At 51.9% G+C, this 27,534-nt stretch overlaps 11 protein-coding genes across 11 annotated transcripts; 7 read left to right on the forward strand and 4 right to left on the reverse strand.

The window, feature by feature from the left end:
- Positions 1-383: 383 nt before the first annotated feature.
- On the forward strand, positions 384-1,600 carry COCVIDRAFT_86882 (hypothetical protein; the record flags this gene model as incomplete). Its single annotated transcript, XM_014705801.1, has 4 exons — positions 384-858; positions 918-946; positions 1,014-1,489; positions 1,546-1,600. 4 exons carry the CDS (start codon positions 384-386, stop codon positions 1,598-1,600), a joined length of 1,035 nt encoding a protein of 344 aa, XP_014561287.1.
- A 1,521-nt stretch (positions 1,601-3,121) lies between these two features.
- COCVIDRAFT_86864 (hypothetical protein) lies at positions 3,122-4,660 on the forward strand (the record flags this gene model as incomplete). The annotated part of the gene is made up of 4 exons (XM_014705802.1): positions 3,122-3,333; positions 3,405-3,571; positions 3,639-4,420; positions 4,481-4,660. The coding sequence occupies 4 exons, from the start codon at positions 3,122-3,124 to the stop codon at positions 4,658-4,660; spliced, it is 1,341 nt and encodes a 446-aa protein (XP_014561288.1).
- Positions 4,661-5,353: 693 nt separating this feature from the next.
- COCVIDRAFT_86776 (hypothetical protein) lies at positions 5,354-6,184 on the forward strand (the record flags this gene model as incomplete). The annotated part of the gene is made up of 1 exon (XM_014705803.1): positions 5,354-6,184. One exon carries the CDS (start codon positions 5,354-5,356, stop codon positions 6,182-6,184), a length of 831 nt encoding a protein of 276 aa, XP_014561289.1.
- Positions 6,185-7,220: 1,036 nt separating this feature from the next.
- Positions 7,221-9,427, forward strand: COCVIDRAFT_22580 (hypothetical protein; the record flags this gene model as incomplete). The annotated part of the gene is made up of 6 exons (XM_014705777.1): positions 7,221-7,314; positions 7,375-7,634; positions 7,681-7,947; positions 8,000-9,055; positions 9,108-9,221; positions 9,281-9,427. 6 exons carry the CDS (start codon positions 7,221-7,223, stop codon positions 9,425-9,427), a joined length of 1,938 nt encoding a protein of 645 aa, XP_014561263.1.
- A 306-nt stretch (positions 9,428-9,733) lies between these two features.
- Positions 9,734-14,033, reverse strand: COCVIDRAFT_86763 (glycosyltransferase family 69 protein; the record flags this gene model as incomplete). The annotated part of the gene is made up of 4 exons (XM_014705804.1): positions 9,734-11,092; positions 11,148-11,263; positions 12,479-13,408; positions 13,460-14,033. 4 exons carry the CDS (start codon positions 14,031-14,033, stop codon positions 9,734-9,736), a joined length of 2,979 nt encoding a protein of 992 aa, XP_014561290.1.
- Positions 14,034-15,618: 1,585 nt separating this feature from the next.
- COCVIDRAFT_86995 (hypothetical protein) lies at positions 15,619-15,789 on the forward strand (the record flags this gene model as incomplete). The annotated part of the gene is made up of 1 exon (XM_014705805.1): positions 15,619-15,789. A coding segment is annotated over one exon (171 nt), but the record flags the coding sequence as incomplete, so codon positions are not given.
- Positions 15,790-16,001: 212 nt separating this feature from the next.
- Positions 16,002-16,880, reverse strand: COCVIDRAFT_33625 (hypothetical protein; the record flags this gene model as incomplete). Its single annotated transcript, XM_014705806.1, has 1 exon — positions 16,002-16,880. One exon carries the CDS (start codon positions 16,878-16,880, stop codon positions 16,002-16,004), a length of 879 nt encoding a protein of 292 aa, XP_014561292.1.
- Positions 16,881-17,341: 461 nt separating this feature from the next.
- COCVIDRAFT_87093 (hypothetical protein) lies at positions 17,342-17,596 on the reverse strand (the record flags this gene model as incomplete). The annotated part of the gene is made up of 1 exon (XM_014705807.1): positions 17,342-17,596. One exon carries the CDS (start codon positions 17,594-17,596, stop codon positions 17,342-17,344), a length of 255 nt encoding a protein of 84 aa, XP_014561293.1.
- Positions 17,597-18,060: 464 nt separating this feature from the next.
- On the reverse strand, positions 18,061-20,900 carry COCVIDRAFT_86784 (hypothetical protein; the record flags this gene model as incomplete). Its single annotated transcript, XM_014705808.1, has 3 exons — positions 18,061-20,525; positions 20,641-20,701; positions 20,754-20,900. The coding sequence occupies 3 exons, from the start codon at positions 20,898-20,900 to the stop codon at positions 18,061-18,063; spliced, it is 2,673 nt and encodes an 890-aa protein (XP_014561294.1).
- A 191-nt stretch (positions 20,901-21,091) lies between these two features.
- Positions 21,092-23,089, forward strand: COCVIDRAFT_86757 (hypothetical protein; the record flags this gene model as incomplete). Its single annotated transcript, XM_014705809.1, has 3 exons — positions 21,092-21,574; positions 21,718-22,171; positions 22,221-23,089. 3 exons carry the CDS (start codon positions 21,092-21,094, stop codon positions 23,087-23,089), a joined length of 1,806 nt encoding a protein of 601 aa, XP_014561295.1.
- Positions 23,090-24,931: 1,842 nt separating this feature from the next.
- COCVIDRAFT_86773 (hypothetical protein) lies at positions 24,932-27,162 on the forward strand (the record flags this gene model as incomplete). Its single annotated transcript, XM_014705810.1, has 6 exons — positions 24,932-25,367; positions 25,422-25,843; positions 25,896-26,096; positions 26,213-26,339; positions 26,390-26,509; positions 26,561-27,162. 6 exons carry the CDS (start codon positions 24,932-24,934, stop codon positions 27,160-27,162), a joined length of 1,908 nt encoding a protein of 635 aa, XP_014561296.1.
- Positions 27,163-27,534: the final 372 nt, after the last annotated feature.

The raw sequence follows: 27,534 nt of genomic DNA on the forward strand, positions 1-27,534 counted from the left end.
CCTAAAGGATCCCAACTAAGTGCATGCTAAACCCTTTATATGAAATGTTGCCGGTACCCTGAGGATTTTGTGAGGTCGAGGGGGGGACAAAGGGACGGGTGGTGCGGTTAAGCGGGGTCTTTGTTGATTTTGCGCCCTACGGGTTGGGGGTTGGGGGTTGGGGGTTGGGGGGACTCCATGATCAAATGCGAGCCGCGGGGCTGCTCTCTTGTGGCACGGTTGATGATGGGTGTATAAACTTTGGGATGTTGCCCCCCCCCCTTCTACATACACGATTCGAATAAGAGAATTGACAATCTTGTATCTGGATTTCCTTTGAATTATTCTTACTACAGTAAACCCAAATTAACCGGGCTCATCGGTTCCAAACAGCTGACGGAAAAATGACCACGCCATCCCAACCCATCTACCTCGCCGTGTGCCAAAAGCACACGCAATCAACCACTGCGGAGACGCTCGAGGCGCTGACGGAGCAGTGCCGCAAGGCCTCGAAGGCAGATCCCTCGCCGGATTTGATTCTCTTCCCCGAGGCCTACATTGGTGGTTACCCGCGAGGCGCCACGTTCGGTGCTGCCGTGGGAGGCCGTACAGCTGAAGGCAGAGAGCAGTATCTCAACTACTACAAGGATGCCGTTGACCTAGGGGATACACCCGAGGGAGCTGGAGAAAAGTGGGTGAAGAGGGAATTGGAGGGGCAGGAGGAAGGGAGTTCGGGCAGAGTGCGACGGGGCGACGGGACGCGAGAGAAGCTTGAGCAGGTGGCAAAGGAGACGGGGATCTTCATTGTTACGGGTTTGGTTGAGCGGTCTGGCGGTACGCTGTACTGTGCCGTTGTCTATGTTTGTCCCAAGTTGGGAGGTGGGTCTTACGCGTACTCAAGTTACAGGGGTATTTAGTAGGAGCTGACATGGTACCAGTGATTGGCAAGAGGCGAAAGGTGATGCCAGTAAGTTTACCCTTTTGAGATTCATGTTGGTCGTTCCAGACTTGGGAAGCTGAGTTATGTTGGTCAGACTGGAAGCGAGCGCCTGATCTGGGGTCAGGGACAGCCATCCTCGCTCCGTGCTGTCACGACGGACATCAAGGGTGTGCATATCACGCTCGCGGCCGCAATCTGCTGGGAGAACTACATGCCGCTATTGCGCCATTCCCTCTACAGTCAGAATGTCAACCTCTATCTGGCGCCGACAGCGGACGCGCGTGAGACTTGGTCAGCCCTCATGACAACTGTAGCTTGTGAGGGTAGGTGCTACGTCTTGAGTGCGAACCAATGCTTGAAGAAACAGAACCAGCCAGCCTGGATTTACGGAGAGAAGTCCGAAAGCCAAGACTTTGTGTCGCGAGGCGGTTCGTGCGTTGTATCCCCGCTAGGCGAGATGCTCAAAGGGCCTCTGTGGGAGGATGACGATGGCATGATGATGGTCGCAGCCGACTTTGATGATTGCCTGAGAGGCAGACTGGACCTGGACGTTGCTGGAAGTTACTCGAGGTATGATTATTTTCACGCTTGGCTTTTTGGTGTACTTTTACTAATGCAGTCAAAAGAAACGATTCGTTCAAGCTGAGCGTTACGGGACTCGACATTAGCCCCCCACTTTGAAGGTTGTCTGGCTTTGCGAGCAGCATGTCGGTAATATCGGAATAGTAATCCAGCTTCCGCCGAGGTCCGCTTGTGTAACACAGCGGCAGCACAAAGACCATGGATGATGGATTACGAATTGTGCGACATTGCTGAGACGGTAGCTGCTAGTATAGTCGTATTCCAAAGAAATGATAGGATCCACCAATTCAGCCATGAACCATATACCATGACTCGAGTGAACGTGTGAATACAATAGCTGTTTCCATGTAGCCAGGAGCGTACGTACGCCCGCCGAACCATCCCTAAGCCTAGAGGGGCCTTGCAGAGCTCTTAGAAAATTGCGGGTCGCGGGCGGAGCGGACCGCCTCCATGTCATTTCGAGGACAAATTAGACAGCTTTCTCGCACGCCGGCAGACTGCAAGCAACGGGAGGCCTTACTTGCATGTGTCTCGCATGCAGCATTTCCTTAGCAGAAATCCTGTGGGCAGGCGGTCGGGTCTAACCCCAAATCAAGCTAGTGGATTTTGGATGAAATCCGGTCGCACTGCATGTGCCGCACATGAGGCTGAATGGATTTCCCTACCGGCACTTGTAAGCGCCAAAAAAAACACCATTAACTCGTTTTGGATATCCCTACCGCTTCACCAGACGAATGGGAGACTTACGCGAGGCCCATATGGTGGACCCCCATCCAGCGAAGAAAATCGGAGCCCATCTAGCACGGCTGACAATGGGTCGTGGACTTGTGCTTTGCCACTGCCAACAAGGACTAAAGATCAATTCGATGAAACAGGAAACCTGCTTCCGAAATTCACAATGGTCAAGCTGTCCCACCCAACAGTCAATTATATTCCTTCGCTCCACCTCGCACACCACATATGCAATCTCATTGGCCCAATCCGCAAAGACAGGAACGACGATATCGGCCACAGGGCTATCTAGATCCCTTACGTTTCACAACAAAATAGCGGTCAATCCTACAAGATCTAGTCAGCATCGGGCGCGAAAGGGCGTGCAAAGTCCCTGCATATAACAGGCCAAGACAAAGCCTGCTCCCCGGACCCGCCGCGTGCAGCCCCTCACAGTCTTTAGCGAGTCATCCAACATATGCCAAAAGACTGGACGTTACATTCGTTTGTACAATGTGTGAATCATCCAAAGGAGCCATTGTGCTTCATTGGCGGAATATCATGCTCGTTTGTTTTTGTAGTGGGGACGAACGGGTAGTAACTAAACGTAGATATTGGTGACTGAACCCACCTGAGTGCCTTATTACCTGGTAGGAAGTCGCCTCCAGTACCCTTTTTTTTCTCTTACCCTTTCTTCTTACCTTATTTGCCCCCGAGTGCGAGTGGCGAGTTGCATCCGTTGCCCCACGTGTTTGTCCAACGTGCCCGTTTGACCAGGTTGGCCTGGCTCCCCCTTCACTACTCACGCAAATACACGAAACTGCGAATCTGATTTCGATTTAGAAGATTCTTTTACCTCTGGCTATTGGAAAGTAGATAAGGTAGGGTCATCAAACCATATACGAGATTATGGCCACTTCTGCCAATGGGGTTAAAGTGCCCACCGTATCTTCGGAAGTCGCAGATGACTCTCAAAGCGATTCCATTGAAGAAGGTAACGGGGGACAGCTAGAACGAGAGAAAAGCAGGGCAAGTTGGAAAGACCCGGGTCCGCCTCCAGATGGTGGGCTTCGCGCCTGGACCCAGGTCCTAGTGGGCCATTTGGTCATCATGAACACCTGGTGAGATACCTTAAACTCCTACTTTGATTGCATAGCAGAAATGACTCGAAAACGTTCTTACACCAGTCCAGGGGCAATATCAACTCATTCGGTGTCTATGAAACCTACTACGTGGATTTCCTGAAGCGCTCCCATGCCGATGTAGCGTGGATTGGGAGCGTGCAGGTCTTCCTAGTATTCTTCATCGGCACATTCTCAGGCCGTTTGACGGATGCAGGATATTTCCGTGCAATCTTCTGTGAGTGACAAATTCTTCAAAAGTCATATCGCTACTATGAAAAGAATGAACCGCTCATTCATCCTAGCATTCGGAACCGCATTGACTTTGCTCGGTATCTTCATGGCCTCTATTTCCACGCAGTACTGGCACTTGTTTCTCGCTCAGGGAATCTGCGTCGGTGTCGGTGCGGGATGTCTATTCTGCCCTGCTCTTGCAATCGTCTCGACGTATTTTGCGAAGAGAAAGATGCTGGCCATTGGCATTTGCGCATGCGGCAGTGCGACGGGCGGATTGGTCTACCCGGCCATGTTTCAGCAACTAGTCCCAGCAGTTGGATATGGCTGGACCATGAGGGCTTTGGGTTTTACCACTACAGCCTGCTTGGTTCTCTCCAACATTTTGGCCAAACCAAGACTTCCGCCTTACAGCTCGGGACCGATTGTTGATCTCGCTGCGTTCAAAGAGGCTTCCTACAGCCTATTTGCGGTCGGTATCTTTTTGACATTCTGGGGCGTCTACTTTGCTTTCTACTATGTGAGCTCATTCGGTGTCGATATCATCGGCATACCTCAAAACGAGTCTTTCAACTTGTTTTTGGTGCTTAACGGTGTTGGTATTATAGGTCGCACTCTCCCTGCTTACCTAGCGGACCGATATACTGGACCCATGAATATCCTTCTCATGGTCACTGCTGCTTCGATTGTTTGCGCCTGGGCGATGATTGGCATCACATCTCGCGGAGGGCTCTATGCATGGACTGTAGTTTACGGTGTTGTAGGAAACGGTCTTCAAGCAATGTTCCCAGCTACTTTGAGTAGCTTGACGACTGATTTAAAGAAAGCGGGAGTGAGAATGGGCATGATCTTCGTAAGTTTCCAAACCGCGAGAATCATGTTGCAAGAGGACAGCGACTAACTATAATTGCAGACGATTGTGAGTTTCTCAGTCTTGACGGGTCCACCAATTGCGGGTATTTTGATCACGAAGAATGATGGCCACTATGTTTACGCCCAAGCATTTGCTGCAGCATCAATGGTTGCAGGCTTCCTTCTGCTATGCGGTGCCAGGGTTGCGGTGACTGGCAAAGTTTTGTTCTACAAGATTTAGGGACACGTGGCTGACATGAAGGATTCGAGGGTCCGAAGGATTCAAAGTGATATTCGGTTGCGTTACCAGAAGCGTCGCCGAGGAGATACATGTGGAGGAAGGGGAATGGGGACTAGCATAGGACTGGATAACAGACTAGCTTTGAATATAAATTTGTGGAGAAGAAATACAGCTCCTGACACCTGTACCAATGCATTGAGTATATGGATATCCGCATGATAGCATGGGTCCAACCAGTGCCGCGGCATTGCAGGGTAGTAAAGGTGCGGCGTAGCACAAGCGGGTGGGTTGAATACGCAATCCACCCCACTGGGTCGTATTGGGGCTGCTCACCCGAAAGCGGCAAAAGGCAGCGCCCTGCGGTCTTGGCAAAAATCTAGAATGTAACGAACGAGTGGCGCCTGGTGCGCGGGTATTGCACGCCCTCGCTTACCAGGTACAGTAGGTGTTGTTGCAGTCATGTAACATGCACGTAAATAGCCCACTCGTCGCCCACGGCTCTGCCACTCTGCTCAGTCACTTCTCTCAAGTTTGCAATTCAACCAACAATACCTCTCCTCATCTACCTACTATTCCAATCTGTCGCGAAGAGTATTCCAGCGTTTCTTCAGCGTACGTATCTAGCTGCCCACCTGGCCCCTTATATCCGGAAATATACGTAGCAACAGCTTACTAACTTTCTCATTGCAGACAATGACTGAAGCAACGCAACTCGTCTACCAGCGAGATGGCCAATGCCTGCTCCACGGCGCCAAAGTCGTCTCCATCGTCCCAGTATCTGAACTCCCGCCACCAGACAAGGACCTGGTGAAAGATGCATCAGATGTAGAACACGCCATCATTACCGACTCAACCATCTTCCACGTCCAGGGCGGCGGCCAACCCTCAGACATCGGAACCATGGCCCCTTCAGATGACGCAGCAACCAAAGACACGCCTACATTTCAAGTAAAATCCGTCCGGCAACCCGCCCAGGGCAACCAAATCCTGCATTTCGGCCGCTTCGACCCCTCCAACGGAACTGCCAACCCACCCTTTACCACGGGAGCCGAACTCCAGCAGCACGTAGATGCTGAGAAGCGCCTGCTGCACTCGCGGCTCCACAGCGCCGGTCACATCATGAGTCTAGCCATCCACGCGCTCTGCCGCGAAGGTGTTCTACCCCCGCTCAAAGAATCAAAAGCATCGCACTACCCAGACTCTGCTTCCGTCGTCTTCATCGGCAGCCTCGAAGCAAAGCACAAGGACGTTATCCAAGCCAAGACGGACGAGTTTGTCAAGTCTGCGCGGCCAATTAAGATTCATTGGTGGTCGATGGAGGAGCTGATGCAGAAGTGCTATGCGAGTGAGGGGTTTGCGTTGCCTGAGGGAGAAACGATGGGCAGGGTGGTGGAGATGGAGGGGCTGGGGAGTTATCCGTGTGGTGGGACGCATGTGCAGGATTGTAGTCAGGTGGGTAGGATTGAGGTTAAGAAGATTGCGAGGTCAAAGGGTACGACTAAGGTATCGTATCGTGTTGCGTAGGGTATCCTTATGCAGAGTGGCTTCATTCAAGAGAACGTTGGGCTTCTGATCGTAGCTATGGTGGCGCGTCTTTTTACGAATTGTAGTCTCATAGTTCCAAAGTAGAGGAAATAGATTACGATTTAGAAGTTTATACCAAATATGGTTCGAATATGGGACTAGTGTACTACTATTTTTTGCGATAGTCTCAGTCCACTGAATTGAAACAAGTAAAGACATGAATACACCGTACTTTTTGACATTTCTGAATGTAATTTACTTCCGCTCCGATCAGAGTTTCGCAGTATTTGCGATCAGCGCTGACTCGTGAATCCAATTTCCTTTTCTTTACATTATTTTCCTTACTACTCCTGGACTTAAATCCGATGAGATCAATGAATATTCGACATGAACAACATATTTTGCCGTCGTCAAAGGATTCAAGAGGCCGTGGTTGAGAGAATACTCCAGACCCCGCTGGAGTCGAGGAGAGTTTGCTAGAGATGCGGCTGACGAGGGGAGATAAATATAGAGGCTGCTCCCTAAGACTCGGGTGAATACCAGATTTATATTGAGATGCAGAAGTGCTTTTCCACAATCTCTAACTTGCGCACATGGTTTTCACATTGTGTGCCTTTTCAAAGGCATGACCAAAAGCACCAAAGATCGAGTGATTTCGTATCGCCGGAGACATATATTGGATGGAAAGTGACGGGGCATATATTAGCTTAAAAATACCTACGATACTACCAGAACATAGCGCATTAGTATATAAACAGTTTGTAGTGTGAGTGTGAAGAAGAGGGGAGGCGTACGATGCGGAGGCTGGCAGCGCGGCTGACATGGACGAGCTTGGGCCAAGTCGACCAACGTCACCGTTGCCCTGCCGCCTGCCTGACTGCCGTGAGTGCCTGGAGCTCCACTCCATTCCAAGCCCTAGATCCTCGACACCCACACCTGCTGCCGCCCGGTCTTGCTCACGCGCAGGCAGAAACAGCAAAAAGAAAAAGAAGACCACCTCACCTTCCCTTGAAATTACCGCAATCCTATTGGCGCCATGTGGGACGACGAGGACAATAATCCATATGGATCCTTTGCCCGCCACGATTCAAACGCTTCAGATATCCCTGGCCTGGCTTCACCTACTGCCCGTAAGGCTTCTTGATGCCCGGCCAAGTAACTGCCAGCATGGTCAACTGACAGCAGCAAAGTTCCGTATCGTCCCGCCACTCCTCCCTCTGAGGCATCCTCCCCCGCACATGGCTCGCCCGAGTACATCGGCCAGCGCGACCTGAGCGATATCGACTACAACGAAGATCGCGCCGATAATCTAGATGCAAAGGCGCCCAAGAAGGGTGGTTATGACGCGCGCGTAGAGCAATGGCTGTATGAGCAGCGGGATCAGCTTATTCTGATAACAGGTGCGGGGAAAGACGGTGTAAATTACATACAGTACACCATCAATTGTGGCGTAGGTGGACATGTCGTCGCGCATGGCAAGAGGCTAACGGGCATAGGGTCTCGAGGTCAAGCGCAGATATTCCGAGTTCGCATCGCTGCGCGCTGAACTGGTCAGATTACACCCAACACTCGTTGTACCGCCGATCCCGGAGAAACACACCATGGCCGATTACGCCGCAAAACCGACAAAAGCAAAGGAAGACGCCGGGATTATTGAGCTGCGAAAGCGCATGTTGGCTGTCTTCTTGAATAGGTGTAGGAAAATGAAGGACATCCTGGAAGATGGAGTCTTCTGGAGGTTCCTTGATCCCTACACGAGTTGGGTACGTTACTCTCATGGAATCTCTTTGCATGTGCGGAATTGATGTGCGCTAGGCCGACGTTCTGAACAGTCCACCCATCTCCAACATCCCCAAGCAAATCCTCAAAGCACCCCCACTAGATCCCGCAAACCCCACGCAAGCGCATAGCTACCTCCCTGTTCCTTCATCATCCGCCAAACTCAAGTCTGGCGGCGCAACCTCTAGCTCCGGCACACCAGTAGCGCCTGCCAACAATGCAGCTTTGCCTTCAGCAGCCGCGCATACCACGCCAGGCCCCGCCATCTTTGGCCGTTTCCCTCCTGAGACAAGAGACATGTCAGAAGAAGAATTGGATCCATACTTTGTCAGTTTCGAGAACTCCTCGAAAGACCTCGAAAACTTGCTGCAGGGCCCTATGGAGAAGGTTAACAGGCGGTTACTTATGCATCTTGGAAACTGGGGAGAAGACATGGCCGATCTGGGTGCGCGATTCAACGCCTTCTCGCTCTCCGAACAAACACAAACACTTGCTGCCGCTATCGAAAAGGTCGGACAGGCAGTTGATTCGACTTATATCGCAACCACCGAACTATCGTCATCTCTTAGCGCAAGCTTTTCCGAACCGATGCGCGAAAGCGCGCAATTCGCCGGAGTCGTGCGTTCGATTCTTCGATACCGAGTACTCAAGAGGATACAGGAAGATATGACAAAGGACGAGCTGGAGAAGAAGCGCAACTTGCTTGAATCGCTGGAACGAAGTGAGGCAGAGTCAAAACGCTTGGAACAACATCTGAGCGGAGTCGGCCATGCGCCCTCACGGAGTCGTGCGGCTTCATACAGCTCACAGCGCAGTGGTAGTGACCCCGATCAACAAGGCCGGTCAGAGGACGATAGGGCATCGATAGACTCCGACTTTCCTCCAACACATAGCGACCCGCCGTCAAGCGCTCAAGGGGCCCCTGATAGTTACTCTCCTCCCTCTAACCAGCATAAGAAGACGGCTAGCGGGAACTTTGTAACCAACAAATTATTCGGCTCCATCACGCATGCTTTCAGGGGCATGGCAGACGTTGATCCAGAGAAGACACGGCGGGATCAGATAGGCAAGACGAGGGACAGTTTAGTGCAGGTAAATACACAAGACGAAGTGTGAGTATAACAAAGATGCTAACAACGAACAGCTCGAACAAGCACTAGGTGTTGCAGAGAAGGATACCAAGGATGCAAGTGCAGGCGTGATGAAGGACTTGCGGAGATTCCAGAACGAAAAGGAAGAAGATTTGCGACGCTACATGGTAAGCAACTTACTTCTTTGATGATAGCTTGTATACCAAATACTAACCAGTTTTTCTAGATGGAGTTCGCACAATGTCACATTGACTGGGCAAAACGCAACAAGGCAGCATGGGAAGAAGCAAGAGCCGAAGTGGAGAACATTGCGCCCCAGCCCGGCGAGGAATACCCCCGAACGTCTGACGATTTCGATGCACGGGAGCAGTAGTAATGGGTAATGAATGAAAGGGGGATGACGGCATCGATTTGTCTTGTAGATTCTTTCACAAGCAAAAACCCGCAATGCCTCAAAACAGCTTGTAGAGAATTCGAGTCCAAAACTCTTCCAAATCCACAGAATAGAGCGTATATCATGCTCAACTGATTTGCTAACAACAAACAACGCCTATACATGTGTATATGCTCCCATATGTTTTACATCCGAAAAAAAGCGGTCTTTATCGTCAAAACTTCTTCCCAGTCTTTTTGTATTCTGTCTTCTCCTTATTCAAAGTTTTTCCAAAAACAATACTCTTTACGCTGTAAGCGCACTGCTCAAGCCCAGAATGCCCATGCCCGCAAAGGCACTTACAAAGCACAGTCGCCGGCTATTTGTCAAGTCCAAACTCTCACCTAGCAACTGCAAGCTCACCATGGCCATGATACCCGCTGTAACGGCAAACATGCAGCCGTAAATCGTGTCCATCTCCCCGTCTTCGGTGCCGCTGCCTCGGCCGCGGCCTTGCACTTTGAACCAGAGCGCTGCCACGCCGGCGCCCAGCGGTTGACTGACGCCGCCGAGGATTGTGGAGATGAGCATTGCTTTCCATCGGGAGTTGATAGCTAGGTAGAGGGGGAGGGCAAGGGCGAAGCCTTCGGTGATGTTGTGGACGAAGAGTGCGAGGAAGATGGAGAAGCCGAGCGTTGGGTTTGCGTGGTTGGTAGCATATGTGATGAAGCCTTCTGGAATCTTGTGAAGTGCGATTGCGGTACTGGTTTGTAGGCCAAGAGAGAGGAAAACGTTGGTAGGGACGTGATGGTGGTGTTGAGATTGGGATAGATCGTGGCCGTGGCCGTGGCCGTGGCCGTGGCCGTGGCCGTGGCCGTGGTTGTGGTTATGGTTATGGTTGTGTCCGTGGAAGTGAGAATCATGCGACGAGTGAGAGGAGACCGAGGAACTACGACTGTGTTTGTGCGCTGGAGTGATATGATTTGTGTTGGTGCTTGCATGGCCATTTGCGGGCGGTAGGCTAGCAAGAGAGCTTTCCAAAGTGGCCGGAACAGATCTCGTGGGAATCAGAGGAGTGGTCTCATCTACATCTTCCAATACTAACTTCCGGTCGTGCGGACCTTGTGAGTTTTGGTTCCTATTCACAGCAGATGGTCGTATAGCTGTCAGGCTGCCAAGGGACTTCCTCGACTGCAAACGCGTGGGCCGGATCTCGCAGAAATCGCCATAGCATTCCCCGTTGTGGTTATTGTCACATGCTTTCTCGGCTCGAGTTACCAGTTGAGACATTTTGGACGAGATAGACTTGTGCAGTGATGGTCTTTGTGATTGGCCAGCATTCGAGGTCTCGCTACTGGTTCCATATGCCCGGTGTTCGTGGTGTGCTTCTGTGTGCGGCAATCCAGGTTGTTGCTCTTGCATCGGTTCGTGCGAATGGCCATGCTCTTCCTCGTCTTTTAGGTGTTCTTCATCACCGTGCTCATCGTTGCAGTCTACAACTGAATGCGGAATATACTTGTGTAGTATCCCAGAGAGGACGGAAATGCCAAGAGCACCAACTAGAAAGCATCCAATCATTGTTAATATCGCATTCCTTGGTGACATACCGCCACCTACTAAATACTTCTTTGCTGAGGGAAGCATGCTATACAATGATGAAAAGATCTAAAGCTCGGATTAATTGATGGAAAACATAGTGCAGATGGGCGTGGAAACTCACCATAACGCCAAAAGAAAGACTCAGTCCCGTCGACAGAAAAGCATTACTTTGCTCAATTTTGAAGTTCTTCTTGCCCGGAAACTGACGAATAATAACATCAACACATATTATCGAGGCTGGTCAATGTCAGTCTGAAGATTCGTCGCCAGAGCTGCCTGACCCAAGAATCAAGCTACGGAGGACGGGTCTGTTCTTACCGCCGAATGTACACGCTATTCACGCGTTAGCCCGAATTCTTATTAGAGTGTAAAGCAGATCGGCAAGCAGCTGCTGTACGACTGTGTAGAAACATACCAATACCACTGACCGCGGTCATGATCCACCCGCGGGTGTCATTGTCGAGTCCCATGATGTTCCTGCAGGCACTGAGCGGAATGACGTCGGTATCCCGAGTCCCCGGTGGGTATTGTTTGAATGGATTGTAGCGGAATAGTCGCCAAAAGGCCCTGTCTATCGGAGCAGACGCGGCAGAGCGATAAGAGGATGTAGATTGGAGTATATACAAAGAAAGAGACCCTGGGTCAGATGAGCCGTGTTTCTTCGCACCGTGTTGGCCTCCTAGCGCGCCATCTTGCAGATGTGAGACTTGGGACTAGCGGCTTGGCGAAAGGGCTGAATAACGCGTGGCGTCATTGGCCAGACTCGACTTGTCGCGAAACTCATCATTGACAGTTCTGAGACGTCAAGGGAATGCTGGTTTGGGCACCCATGCAGTAATGAAGAGTCTAGGGGTGGTGTAGAGAAAACAAGATGCTTACATTGCGTTGTTTCCAATGGGAGAACAGGGAGAAGAGTACGGAGCATGTGACACTGCGGAGTAGGCACATGGTGGCGGTGTGTGTGACCGCAATGCTCATGACGTGGGGTAACTCAGTGACATATCATAGTAGCATGGAGCTAGCTTTGGATGGATTTCCACACCGGCACAGATATCATTGAACTAAGGGTGCGGCGAGACACACAGAAAGAAAAGTCTAGCGCCCACACTCTAGGTAGATACGCATGAAATTACCAACGGCGAAACAACATCTTCAAAAGTCCTCAAACGACCTGCTTTGTGCCAGTCGGAGGACATGTATTCATTTGAATGATGGCAATGATCAGCCCGGAAAGGCCACAAACGCCTTCCCACCGTTACGCTATGCATGACAAAGAAAAGAAGAACGCTAAATGTTAAGATACAGAGGAGAAAGGAAAATCGTAATCTAGGGGCGGTAGTTGAAATGCTTATTGTCCCGGTATCCTGGGAAGAGGAATCTTGCTCCACGAACCGGGGCCATGCTCGGGCTTCTCGTTGATCACCAGCAGATTAGGCGAGGAACAGTAGCCACCGGGCTCTACCTTTCGCGTGCGTTCAACATAATGTCCGGCGAGCTGCACCTCTGTCGCATTCTGTGCAAAGGCTGCAGCTGGGTTATCAAAAACCCAGACCTTGTCTGTGACAACCTCGCCAGGCTCCTCAGCGAAGCGTTCCTGCGTCTCGGGGAACCCAACAAAGTAGTTGAGAATGTCGTGGATCGGGGCGTAGAGGCGTTCTGGTCGACGGATCAACGAGAGCCAGCTCAAGGTTTTCTCGTCGTAGGCCACCCGGACAAATGGATTCATGTAAATCCTAGACTGTGTAGGTCTACCTTTGCCCGACATCCGGTACTGGAGATCCGCGTTGATCAGGCAGCACTCGGATGCCTCCCAGAATTGCTCTTTGTCGTATCGGAACCGGAGAGGGGATAAATCGCGATTAGGCGACTGGGCCTGTGGGTCCGCAGCCTCTGCTGGTGCTCCGGCTCGGGCCTGGAACCACTTCGCTTCAAAAGCCACCATGCCGCTCCAGCAGCTTCGTACCCGTACAGCGTCCCTGCCCTCGAGCACATCGTTCCTGCTTGTTGCCGTACCTGCGCTGGTGAACCACGGAAAGAAGGGCAAGCCGGTCACCATGCCGTCGTAATCTCGGGTTGCGAAGCGGTCGTAGAATTTGAAGGGCATGATGTGATCGACGGCACATGCTGCAGCATAGTCTGCGCGTCCGTTGGAGTCGATATTTGTTGCAAAGAGGAGCTGGGCGGCTTCGATGGGGTCGAAGTTGACATCGTTGAGGTAGAGGAGTTTGTCGAATTTCACTCCATGCGTGTCGATTGGAGCCAGCGCGCGATTGCGAACCTCGGCAAGGAACGCAATCCTTTTAAGGCGTTCCTCACCGTTCGGTAGTGTAATATGGGGCAGAGAAGCGAGGTCGAGATCTTCGGCTACGATAGTAGAATTGCCTTAACGGGTCAGTCAGTGGGGTCCGTCGCAACGTCGAAGAATACACTTACACTTGACTTTTTTTCGAAATGCCTTCAAAGATTGCTTGGTGACCGGGTCTGGATTATCTTCATATATGCTCAAATGCACATTCTCCGGACCTAGGAGATCAATGAGCTGAAGCACTTCCTTTCCCCAGGCCCCGGAAGTCAAGTCGCCTTTGTGCTCAGCGAGCGATGCCACTATAAACACAGTTTCATTGTATGGGTTTGCGCGGCCAGTAGTAATTGCGCGCTTGCGTAGTTCGTCATAGTGGAGTGGTCGGATAGTGTAACTCGGAAAGAAAGCGCCAGTGACGAGGACGAGAAGGATTAAAAGGTAAGGAATAGAGAATATGGACCAGTATATGAGGCGCAGGAGGGATCGCTTGCGTCGGCGCGGGGTGACGTAGTGGACGTATACGGCTCGGTCTGAGAGTTTGTTGACATTGGTCAAGGGCCAGGGCAAACGGTCAAGCCATGATGGCCTGGAAAAGGTGGTGGTGGTGTCCAAACGATCGCGACCAGCATCGTGCTGCTCTTCGTCGACAGAGTCTCGGGGGACCAGCTCATACTGATGTATGGGCTGGCGGGAGGATTTCAGCATCGAGAGGGTGGGCTCTGTGGTGAAAGGGGCCTAGCAGCGAGTCGGATGCGCCATCAAACGAGCAGGTGGGTAGGGTAGGGGCGGGGCGAGGGCGAGAGAAGTGATAAAGTATGGCGTCGGCGCAGTACCAGTGGACTGGCTGGGGGGGATTACAAGTTGTGTTAAGAAAAAGGTAACCAGAGTCAAGTGCGTGGCCCAAGGTTCGCAAGGGTCCGAATGCGACGCGCAATTCACATGCCTTAGGCAAGGGCCCCCAAGACAGTAAAGTATTAGAAGAACACGAATGCATGCTTGTCCAGGAGACGCAGCAGACCTGGCCTGGTCACCCGTGAACCAACGGATGAAGCGCACCGATGCCGAGCACAGCCGTGTAGAGGCATGGGGGTGACCATGCCGGGGTGATGCGACGAGCGACCTGTCACCCCACAACGCCGACATGGCAACGCGTACAATTGCAACTGCATCAGCATGGATTGCGCTACGTTACACTTGCCATCCCTTGGACAGGGCGGAGCACCCCCATACTTAGTCGGACACGCTGCGTGTGGTTGTCGCAATCAAGCACTGCACCGTCGAGTTGCTGACGCCAACAACAGCGCCAACAATAATCATCGCAACCCGCCCCTTTTCTGGAGTTGAATGGGCGGGCACGGTTAGCGTTTAATGGCCTATGAATCTGTCCATGGGTGTGTGACCTTGGGTGCGCTTGCGAGGGAGGGGGAATGATGCTCGGCCGTTTCCAAAGGGCCGATGTCAGAGCTAATCACACAAACACGCGCTTCCAGACTCGACGCCTATTGTTCCTCGATGCCCCCCTAACAAGACCGCCACAAAACCGTATCCTTCGTGCGAACCCACTCTGCCTGCTTATTCACTAGCAGCTATTGGTGACAAGCTTTGGCTAGCCATCCCGACTCCCGCATCTTGCGACACGACTTGAATTTTGGCGCATCATGTGGTTATATGTAATATACCCAGACTTTCAATGCCCAAAACTTAAAATATGTACGAGATAGGACAAAGCTCTGGCGCTGACACGATGCATATAGCACAGTGACTAAGTACAGTACCACACACACATATAGATATGCACTGTAGGCGCTTATTCTGCACGCCTGTCGTCGTCGTCGTCCTTCACCCTCGACAGCGCCTCACAAGCCAATTGCACAGCCACGTCAAGCCACGCGTACAACAGCAGTAGCGCAGGCGTATAAGTTCGCAGATATGTACGGTTGAGCGGTAGTCGCAAGGCTACCCGCAATAGTCGTTTACTACTGTCATCTCACGGGTCACCCTGCATGTGCTTCCATTACTTGCGCATTGTCTAGCGTCAGCCACATGGAGGCCGGCGCGGAAGAATCCATGGGCCGAGCGCCACTGCCACACCTGCCCGGCCTCTCTTACCCGTAACCTGCCCTTTTACTGGTCCCCAGCCTCCGACCCTTACCCACCACCGAAACCGGCACTGCTAAGTAGCGTGGGGTTTCCTGTCCAGCGGACAAACGGCCCCGTCCTGCTTCCAGCTCGGAACCACTCGTCCTCCGGTTGCAAATTCCAGAAGCCAAAAAACCCTTCTACAATCTGTTTCATTTCCTTTTTCGTCGTCCGTGTCCTTGTTCGGGTTTCTTTTGTTCTCCTTTGCCCGTTTCTCATCCCGTTCTCTTCGGCGATCTGCACCAACCATGCCGACCGTCCGGCTCGTCCTCTAGGCTATCCACACCTGGCACCCTCGGGAGTCTCCTGCGTCAGATCCTAGCATGATGAAAATCGTCAGCAATATTCTGCATTAAGTTGTAATTAGCAGCCGTCAGGCCTTGGATCAACGGACCAATGGCAGGACAAGGCGACCATTATACTCTGTATCCACCGTTTTTCGTCTCCATGGTCGCGAAACGCCGTCAACAATGCGTACCTGACTTGGCTATCCGGCACATTTCCTTGGCCGTTTCTGCCCACGCATTGTCGTGGCTACGTCCCCGAGGTATCCCTTCCGCGTGCTACTATATGTGGGCATTGTTTGGTTTTGATGCAAGCAGCCGTGGCGCATGGTATAGTAGCCCGCGGTACCTCTTGCGTCGTTCCAGATCCATCGCTCAAGCTGGATGATGAGGAAGATGAAGAGGAAGTGGGTGGTGATGATGGAGCTGCCTTATTGAGTGCTTCCAGCACAAAAGGCGGATACTCATCACAAATGTGAATGTAGTCAACCTTCCTTGCCTTGCGCGCATATTTCTCCGGCGACCTGGCTTTTGCCGAGAGACATTTTTGCGGTTGGGACAACATGTGGGGCTGGTACCGAGACGGACCCTGGAAAGGTTCCGAAATCTCCATTGTCATCTGTGGATTCGGCTGCTGAGGTATTGTTGTTTGCGTAGCGTATGTTGGTACTCGAGGAGTACCCTGTGCTTGCCAATGCATTGATGTCTGGTGCCGCATCACTGATTGTATATTTTGAGTTTGGTCTTGCCACAGCAAAGGATAATATCTTGGGTTATACGGTTGCTGCTGAACTTGCACAGGAGCGCAAAGCTGAACCGTTGGCCTCGTATCCACACTCCCATCCCCTGTCTGTTCGTATTCAAAATTCCCGCTTTCGTGATCTCTTTTTGTTCTTAGGGGATCGAGATTTCTTCCCCGCTCGCTTTTCCTGGATCTAGACCGATGATTCTCAACATACACGACTGGTGGGTCCTTAGGCGGCTGAGGTGACAAAGCGTGGAGCCACTGCCCAATATTGAGACAACAACTGTGAATGTAACGGCTGAGACACCACAAGGCAATGAACATGAGGGCTAAGCCAAATAAACCAGCAAAAATGATGGCAATAATGAGATTGGTATTCGTCATGGCAGTCTAGTCGGTAGAACGAATTACAAGGTCAAGATAGGAGATTTTGACAAACGATTAGATACCATACGTATAGGCAAGGGGAAAAAGAGTTGTCATTTAACGAACCGGTATTCACAGCTCCTTCGTCGTACAGTTACATTCGAACTGTCAAAACCCCGCAGTATACAGCAAATAACCCATCTGTTGTGTAACTTCTCTCTTGTCAGTCTTTTCCCGTCAGCCCCCAAATCACCAGCCACACACTCAAACCCACGAAAATCCATCCAACCCGGCCTTACACACAGCTACGCGCTCGGTAAATCCCCATGACCCAATGTTGTAACACATACACATGCCCGAGAAACAAACATGTTGTAACTCCCGCACACGCCAACATACTTGCCATCCCCCCCACATTCCACAACGTCTTGTACGCTGCACAGTCCCAAACTCTCGACTGCCAATCCCCTCCCTCCTTTCTACTTTGCCCCACTCCCACCCGCCTTGCTCGCTTTATTCGCTTTGCTGCTCGCCTTGCTGCCCGCTTTGCTATTCACTTTACTGCTCGCCCCACGAGCACTCTTCACAGTCGAGCACTCCTCCCGTTGACACTCCAATTCGTGCATCTCGGCGTCGATGACGCGCCGGCAACTTCGCATCAGGCACCACCCGAAGAAGCAACAGAAGAGGGTTACCAGAATTATTGCTAGGATTATCGTGTGTGCATAGTTCATGCTTGGCGTTGGCTTGAGGTGAAAGATTTGGGGAGGTTGAAGTCGAGCGGTGGGACTCGAGTACGGGGTTTGTTGGGGGGATAGGATGGATTTTGGTTGTGATGGTGTTGTAGTTTGAAAGTGTCTGTTGAAGGAGGGTTTAGGATGTTGATGGGTAGAGGGTCAGTGTTGATGTTTACTGTGGTATCTGTTTGTAGAGCTTCGAGTGCGGGTTACGTTCACTTTCACTCTCACCTTCACTGGCAGACTATGACCTAGCATTGGGCTTGTAGTAGTTCCCTCTCTTTCTTCTTTCGGATCGATATCAATTCAATCTTCTTCATCTACAATAGCACGTCTCACGAATTCCATGCACACAGGCATTATGCCCCTACGAGCCAACTACAAAATCCAAATCACTGTCATTTCATACTACTGTTACATTTTACAACCATCTACTCTTACAAGATCCTTCCCCCTACTCTTCAAAACTCCCTCAACGCATCAAGCACCTCCTTCTGCCTCTGCGCCGCCATCTTCTCAAACCCATCCACACTCATAACAAACGTGCCCCTCCCCCCTGTCAGCGCCCGCAGATGATTCAAATACCCCACCATCTCCTTCAACGGCACCCTCGCTACAATCTGGCGCTGATGATCCGCAACACCACTCCCTACCTCGCCCATACCCGAGCTAAAAGGGTCAGGAGGCGTGTAAATAAGGGCAGGATCGATACGCGGAAGGTCGTCGTCGTCAACACCTGGTGTTTGCGAGGATTCGGTGCCATCAAGCGAGAGCACCTGACCGCCGCGGGAGGAGGATATGTCTTGCACGACGGCCCCGAGCGAAGTTTCGTTTACGAAAATGGTAACGTTCATAACGGGTTCGAGGAGGGCGGCGGGTGCGGTACTACAAGCTGTGCGTAGACTGGCTCCTACGGCAGCGCGGGCAGCCATGGAGAGCGCGGTGGTGGTTGTCTCGGGGAAGAGATGGGTGGCTGCGTCTAGGGCGATTGTGACGCGCGTGTTGGCGACGGGGAAGCCGTTGAAGGGGCCGCGGGCGAGGGCTGCGGACGCGCCGGCTTGGAGAGAGTGCAGGATACCCGGGAGGGAGAGGTGTGGTGGGATGTGGGATTTGTGGCTTGCGGAGTCGTGGGAGGAGAGGTGGGGGTGGGAGATGTAGAGGGTGTTGTTGTCCGGGAGTTTGTATGTTGTTTCGAAGGGGCTGTCTTGGACTTCTTGGGTATCTTGGGCTAAGGCGTTGCTGATGGTGGCTTCGTCGATGGATTCGACGGAGGCGGTGGTGATGGCTTTGGCTTGCTTGCCTGCAATTGGCTTGTCAAGAGTATATGTGAATGGCTCGGTCGAAGTCGTGATTGTCTCTCTGTATCCAATCTCGATCTTGCCGATTCTCGCCTTGGCCTTGAAGTCGTTCAAAAGTCGGTCTCGGGCGATTTCGAGATGTAAGTCACCCATTCCTGCTAGATGCGTTTGTCCTGACTCTTCATCGACTGAGAGGTGCAGACTAGGGTCTTCGCGTAGTAAGATGGCAAGGCTTTCTTGTACGTGCTTCTGCTCGCTCAAACTGTGAGGTTCGATGCTGGTAAAGAATACGGGCGGCGGAACGGCAATAGGTCGGAGTTGCAGTGTGTTCAACCCGCCAGATGGTGTGCCCTTCATCTGCAGCCCACGGTATACGATCAGCGTATCGCCAGTCCTAGCATGCTTGAGTCCGGTGATGACACCAATTTGGCCGGGACCGATGCTGTCTACTTCCACTGCATCATTGGCATACATCTTTAGAAGACGAGGTGCACGTTCCGCAATGGCCAGGTTGGTATTGTACAGCGTGGCGCCGCGATCAATTGAGCCAGAGTAGACGCGCACGTAGACCAGAACGCCTCTTTTGGGGTCATTGACAACCTTGAAAGCCAGAGCACAGGCTTGTAGATTTTTCACTTCGGCAATAGCGAGCTCGTCCGTTCGCTTTTCTTGCTTCTTTGCCGGCTTGGATGACTTGGTGGGTGCTGTAGATGCTGAGCTCAGAAGAGCGGCAAGGGTGCTACTCTGGTTTGTAATAGCTATCTCAGGGTCGGGGCGTTCGAGAGGTGATGGGAGAAGATCGACTACACTGTCAAGCAGTGGTTGAACACCAATGTTGCGGAACGACGCCCCAGCAAACACTGGTATAACCGATTGGGGAGCTTGTAAAACGACTCGGCGAAGAGACTGCGTGATTTGAATGCCCGAAATGGCGAGATGGTCTTCGTCATTTTCCAGGAAGTGTTCAACCATTACATCGTCGTGCTCGCTCAATGTCTCGACAAGAGCTATCCTGGCCTTTTTAATCTCTGCGGCAAAGTTCTTATCAGTTTTGTCCAACTCTTCAAGCTCAACGGCCTTGATATCTCGGCCATCTCCGCCTGCCTTCCAGAGCATACCACGAAGATTAATAACATCTCCAACTCCAACAAAGTCACCATTGCCTCCCTGCCACCAAGGAATCTGGCAAACTGCAGGCCATCCCCGCAGTCTGGAACCAATCTCTTTGACTGTTCTTGAAAAGGCAGCGCCTACGCGGTCCAATTTGTTGACAAAGATGATCCTGGGAATATGGTAGTGTCCGGCTTGCGTCCACACCTTTTCTGTTTGGGCTTCGACTCCTGCTACCCCGTCCAAGATACAGACTGCGCCATCCAAGACACGCAGCGAACGGAGTACCTCGAATGTAAAATCAGCGTGACCCGGGGTATCAATCAGATTAATGTTGTGGGGAGTAGAAGACCTCAAAACATCGTCAAAAGATACCGGCAACTGCGGTAGAGATGGCGATGTTTGATTACTTGGTGGTAGTGGAGGCCAGTGGAAAGTTATGGCTGCAGATTGAATAGTGATGCCTCGCGCTCGCTCAGCAGGAAGGAAGTCAGTTACTGTGGACCCTTCGTCGACATCTAGAAGTGGTCAGTGTGCTTGTTGAAGCCGATCTTTCTGTTTCGCAAGTGATACAAGGGCACCGAGATATTTGGAAAACACTGCGCTAAAGACGTAAAATGAATTCGTGCATACTTCCTATTCTACGAGTGACACCACTGTAGTAGAGCATACGCTCAGTTGTAGTTGTTTTCCCCTAGATATTCATTAGAGCCTCTTCAGATTCACAAAAGAACCATCCGACCTACCGCATCAATGTGGGCAATGATGCCGATATTACGGGTCGCTTTGGAAAGTAGGTCATGTTGAGGCGCCTGGGTCGACAGCAACCGCCGAGGAGTCTTCACATTGTGCCGAACGACTCGGCGGGCACACCATATCCAGCCGGTTATCATGCCAAAGACTGCGCAATGCGATGGTGATGCGAAAGATGTTGTGTGTAGGAAATGCACGTGACGCAAAAGATGGCATGGTTCGCGCCTTTCCTAGCCGGGCTAAGGGCAGGGCTGGGTGTTGGAGCGACATCATCGCATCACTCTCCAGCTAGTCGCAGCCGTTGATAGCTTCAATTCACTCCCCCACAACTATGGATTACAGCGCTCACGATCCCGACCACCCCGCGGGCGGCGACCCTTGGGCTTCGTCGCCTCAGGCGAACCGATCATCTTTTGGCCAGCCTCCAACTAACGATATTCCGTCATCCCCGCTGCCTGCGCAGGCTTCCCCATATGGCGAGAACAGTGAGCAGTACGGCTATCTGGGCGAGCAGGATGCGCAAAGTCGGCCGGGCACGGCGCCTGAGAATGGCGATCAATCGCAGCAACAGCAGGCGCACGGTCAGGACGCGCCTCGGTCACCTCAGCCGCAGCAACAGGGCCAACAGGGACAGCAGCCACAAAGGTATCACGGCACGAGACCACAGCGACAACAGCAGCAACAGCAGCAGCAGTACAAGCTGCAGGCCAAGGTTACAGGTCTTGAGCGCAACGGAAAGAAGGACCCCATAATACGATTCGATGTTTACGTACGTCTATACAAGTTCAACATGGCAAAAGCATGCCTCCGCAATGTGCTGGACATTGAGCATTGGGTCAAGGTGGCGTTGATGCTCTCAGCGCATTACTGTCTGGCTGCAAAGCTACCTCCATATCTGTCCACTCCACTTGCGGATGGCATCCATAACAGTGGCCTCGTGCTAACTTCTACATTCAGACGAACCTTCCCAAGTTTCGCACCACGCAATTCCGCGATGTCCGACGTCTACACTCTGAATTCGTGAAACTCGGCGAGCATCTCATTTCCGCATGCCCGGAAGCCATTGTACCTGCAGTACCACCGGCGACTACATCGGCAGGCGCTGGAACTGATGAAGACGAGGCACGACTCAAGATATCAATTCAGCGGTGGCTCAATATTGTGTGCAGCAATGAAATACTCATACGTGACGAGGAAATGGTCTTCTTCGTAGAGAGCGACTTTGGCTATAGCCCCGTGGTGCGGAGGAAGCAACCTGCTACTGGAGTGCGCCGCAAGATGATCAAGCAGTTTGCGCCGCCGCCGGACGACACGCCAGAACTCGCTGCGGCACGACCAGTGGTTAAAGCCTTCTACCTCGGTACAATGGAAGCCGAGCAGAAGTTGGAGAAGGTTGTGAAGCACCGAAGGAGTGAGTGGTCAGCATATGTCATATGGAACACAAGACTAATTTGCTTTAGACCTCGGGGTTGCTGAATCTGACCTGGGCGCCAAGTTTGCAGCACTACAGGTCCAAGAGACGCATGTTGGTCTGGCCCACGCGTACAAGAAACTCGGGAAGATTATACAGGCTACGGGTGACTTTCATGCCGCTCAGGGCACCGCTGAAGCTACCACCCTAGGTGATCCACTCCAGTACCACAGCAGCGATGCTTTTATCGCAAAGGAAACTCTGACAAATCGTCACATCATCCTTCGCGAACTGCTCCAAGCACAATCAGCGACCAAGTCCAAGTTGTCAGCGGCCGACCGGCTGAAGGCCAGCTCAAGCGTGAAACGGGAAAAGGTTGACGAAGCTATTGCTGCTCTAGACGAGGCTAGAAGCCATGAGCAATATTTGATGCAAAAGGCCCAACGTGTCACTGCCAATCTTCTTCAAGAACAGCGGAGGTGGTTTGATCGGACTACGCACGACATGCGGCAAGCGATTCGGGAATACGTAGTGCGCCAGATTGAAGCCGAACGCCGTACTCTAGCTACTCTGGAATCCGTACGACCCGACATTCGGGCCATTGATGGCAGCGGCGGTCTTTCGCGGCTTGGACGTGAAGCGCATCCACCACAGCGCCGGGTTCCCATGGCAAGCTCTCAAGGACCCAAGGGCGATGCATGGTCCGGTGTGCCGCGACGACCCGGTGATGGGCTCAATCGCAGTATGAGCGGTAGTTTTGTCGCTCCACTTCCTGAGACCGACGAAAACGACGAAGAGACAATACACGGCAGAAAGCGGGCTACGAGCAAAGCGGGAAGCCAGGCAGGAGTGGAAGAGGACGACGATCGGATTGATGCGAAGAACGCGGCCAGTAGGCTGGCCACGACGACGTTCTAGAGGTTGTTTTGGTTTGTGGGGAGAGTTGAAAGAAGCCATGGGATAGTATGGTCAGTTGTGTGCCATGGACTCGACTGCACGATACCACGCGGCATAATGTACACTGCAGCCTATAGGAGAGTTTTCTGAGCCATTTTACCCTTGCTGTGCAGCGTGTAGTTTTCTTGCTCTAGGATGGTGCTGGTGATCTCTGTGCAGGTACATAACGGCCGAGCGAGTGCCAAGACCGGGGCTACTTACAGCAGTCGACTTTTGCTCCACGATGGTTTCTCGAGCTTCATGTTTGGTCCCCTCTCGACTTTAACCAGCCGCCTCATGGCACTCTCCGGGCATGCAGCAAGACAACAGCATCACGCCAGTTCTAGACCGCGAGCCACTGATTGTTGAGTCTCTCAGCCCTGATTCTGCCTGCATTGGCTCTTGACATGGGTCACGGCAGTGGGCCAACCCTGGTGCAAATCGCGAATGCGCGGCTGCTGTGCGTCACTTGATCAGAGAGGCCTTCGTGCCAGCCCCGCGCGCAATCTATCCAGCGTGGCGACGATATTGCAAAGTGTGGGGTCAAATACGGCACATACTCTACTCTACACCAAGGCACCAGAGCGAATAGCAGTAGCCTTGGGACACTAACCGTAAACCAAAGGCCCTGCCCCTGGCCTCCGTGCCGCCTGACCGGCGGGTGCGCATGCGCGCCAGGGAGGGAGCCGTTCGAGAACCATGGCACGACACCGACCGGCTTCTGCCAACCTTGTACCGACGATCAGTTACCAGAGTCGCACAGCTTGCCAGGAGATTTGGTGTACATGCATCAACTCGTATCAAGTACCGCCGTCCAGGTCCTGACTGATGAGATGTCGGCGGTGGAATTGGGATTGGCATACCGAGAGCCGATCCCCCGCAATGTACTACCATATCGCGTTGGGGAAGACGACTCACAGTTGGAAGCGAGACCGGGGTGCAGCATTGCACTCTACCACTCCGGGCGGATAGTTGTAGCCGCCAAGTTGCCATGCACCAAATCGAAGGTGCTCAATCTGCTGTGCCACTCGGACGCAGGAGCATGGAACCCTGCTTATAGCGTCGGCAGACTTGTGCGAGCTGCGATAACATGTTGGTCGTGCCCAAATCTCCGTGATCCAAACCTAAACCTAAAGGCTGAGTTGCTGTTTTCGAACCTGAAGGAACCTCCGGTAGAGTCCTATTTGGCGACGACTCGGTCCACGCCTCAGAATGGCGCCGTTCCGCCAATACTCCAGCGGCTTAGACGGAAACCAGAGTGAAGCTCATCTCACCGTAAGCGAGATGTCAACCGGCCGGCAACTTTGTGCGGTCCTGCGTCCCGGGTAAAGTGCATGTGCAGTGTGAAGATGATCATGCACCAGCTGCTTCTGATGGGGCGGCTCCCCGAATCAGAACAGTGGAGAGCATCAAATAACGGAATGCTTTTCCTCGATTGGCGACCGGCTAACCACCATCCCTACTGTTGGATGCAGCCTATCGACGCCACCGTCCACATGTCCGAGGGCCACCGTTTACGTGGTCGAGTCAGGGTCGAAGGATCATCGTCGCAGCCACTGGCAGCCCTCCAAGAGCCTGAACAAGGTCACGGCGAATGTACATAACGTTGCGGAGCCCATGTCCCTTGCAAACACTTTTGGCCCTCTCCTCACTTTCCCTTTGGCTTGCTAAGCCCGTATTGCAAGCACGCCCCTCACCTCGTTAGTGATATTTAGCCCTTGCACCCAGCGTCGAACATTGACATCGACATTGACGTTTTGATATTCTAATTCTACTGAGCACATCCCACGTGACGTCGACCGAAGTGTTGGGGTTCGACCAAACATGCCAAGAGTCTTCAAGTTTCTCAAGACTGCGCTTGCACCTAGCATTGGAAGTTCCGCGCCGCAGGAGGTAGTTGACAAGAATAATTCGTCGCCCAAGGCATCATTCACTTCCTCGGCAGACGACACATGGCTTCCAGACTTCGATCCGCTCACAGTCACGGCCTTTGAACTGTCCGAACTCCTGAATGCGCGAGCAATTACAAGCGTGCAAATAGTACAACTGTACCTGAAAGAGATTGCGTTACACAACAGAAGAGGCAGACAATTAAGAGCATTAATTTCGGTTGCTCCAAAACATGAACTATTGAGGATAGCACGCAAGCTGGACGATGAACGAGCAAGAGGCAAGATAAGAGGTCCACTTCATGGCATTCCAATAGTAATCAAGGATAACATCATGACGGATGAGACGCTGGGAATGGACACGACAGTCGGTATGTGCGAATAACTAACCTGGATGCCATCAGTGGGACTTATGTTCTTGTTAGGCTCCTATGCTTTTGTAGGCTGCATACCTAAGAAGAGCGCAACCGTTGTCGACCGCTTGATCAAGCGAGGAATGATCATCATTGGAAAATCGAACCTTACGGAATTCTGTGGTCTCAAGAATCCTTCAATGCCTCCAGGATGGTCAGCAGTGGGCGGACAGTGTCAATCACCATATGTTTCAAGACACATTGCAAAACGAAAACTACATTGGGAACTGTCAGCTCCTGGAGGTTCCTCAACAGGATCAGCCGTAGCCGTGGCTTCAGGATTCAGCACTCTAGCGATTGGCACGGATACTATCGGATCACTCATTACGCCAGCAAACCGCGCGGCCCTCTACGCATTGAAGCCTACAGTTGGAGAGGTTCCGATGGATGGGATCTTCAACTTAAGCAAGACGTTTGATTCAGTTGGTGGCATGGTAAGCTGGATGTTTGTCAGCTCGTATTGGGCACACTAACTTTATGCAATAGGCCAAATCTGCAAAGGATCTCGTGGCGCTTATGGACGCCTTGATGGTGCCCACCAACAGAGAAGAGAATGTACCGAGTCCACACAGATCGTTCAAGATCAAGCCAGATTTTGGTACGCTTCGAATCGGCATCTGTGAGCCGTCAATCTGGAAGTCATGGCGCAAAAATGGGCGCATTAATGCTGACGCTGAGAGATTTATGGTAAGTTTACGAAAACATCGCTGACATCAGTCCATAAGTCACATGCTATATGTGCATTCATGTCTTTGCTGCAGGGATCAGTATGTTGTTGGAACCTCTATGCTGACACGATGCAGACCCAAAAGTACGATATGATTGTTCAGAGCATGATCGAGATGGGCGTCGATGTTGTGTACCCGATTGAATTGCCCAATCCAATGAGCTTGACCATTGATGGTAGGAACTGCTTCGAGCCGGTTGTCTGTATGTTGCTATGAACTTTGTACTAGCGCCAACATGCTAACGTGCTACAGATGCTGAATTCAAAGATTGCTTATCAGAGTTCATCCGGGACTTTAAGGTGACCAAGATGCATTCATTGGCCGAGATTATAAATTTTAATCTGGAGCATCCAGAACTGTGCCTCCCACCGAGTATGTCGATTTGAGTTGCTATAATTGATATCTCCTACTTATACGTTTTAGCATGTCCAGATCAGAATGATCTTATGGCCGCCTTACAATCCAGTATCAAGCGCGAAGAAATCAACGCCGCACGACAACACCTTCAGACCGCCGGCGGACCTGAGGGCCTCGACTTTCTCTTTGCTTCGCGCTCTCTCGATATCATCATGGCGCCCGGAGACGCCGCATTGTCCACACTTGCAGCTGCAGCAGGATACCCAACTGCCGCATGTCCACTGTCCGCTCTCAAACTCAATGGCCAACCATTTGGCATCACGCTCGCCTCACGTCCACATACCGAACACACGCTCCTCCACTTCCTAACCGCATACGAAAACATCTTCCCGCCCCGCGCCCTCCCCATGCCGCTTTCGTCGGTGCCGCTCCAGGACCCCAACCCAGAACCGCTCCCCGATCAGCCCATTGTCGATCTTATTCTGCACGAATGGGACACGCGGAGATTCAGTTGTAGTGCGGATGCGCTGGCGGATTGGCTCAATGCGCGCTGGCGCAAGAGCGGATACGAACTTAGTGCCGAAACTGTGTGTGAGGTTCTGAGGAGTAATGGAAGGATAGCATTTAGAGGGCTAGGCGATGATGCTGAAGGTGCTTTTTCACGATAGTTGCTCTGTGAGCTTCTTTCTTTTCTACATGACTAACAGGATTTTCGTTTTTTGCCATCTCCACATCAGGATTTCCATGCATATTTGGCAGTTTTTGTATCATTTTTTGAAGGATATTAGCGTGGTGTTTTTAGCGCAATTATTATTCGATGTCATTCCCTGGTGGGAAGATGAGCTACCTGGTACCTGCGGTCGTAACTAAGGGAGTATTTCGTTATATGAAATAACGTTATAATCAATGTGGCGTGATATGCTTATCTAATTCACGAGGGGTTTCATATGACACTACTTCTTCCCACTATGTTATTGAGCTTATCCATGTGTAAATGAGCATCAAGCTACCTCCTAGTTATGAATCGGGCAATACCCAAA

This window comes from Bipolaris victoriae (genome assembly GCF_000527765.1).
Source record: "Bipolaris victoriae FI3 unplaced genomic scaffold scaffold_6, whole genome shotgun sequence".
Lineage (NCBI taxonomy): Eukaryota > Fungi > Ascomycota > Dothideomycetes > Pleosporales > Pleosporaceae > Bipolaris > Bipolaris victoriae.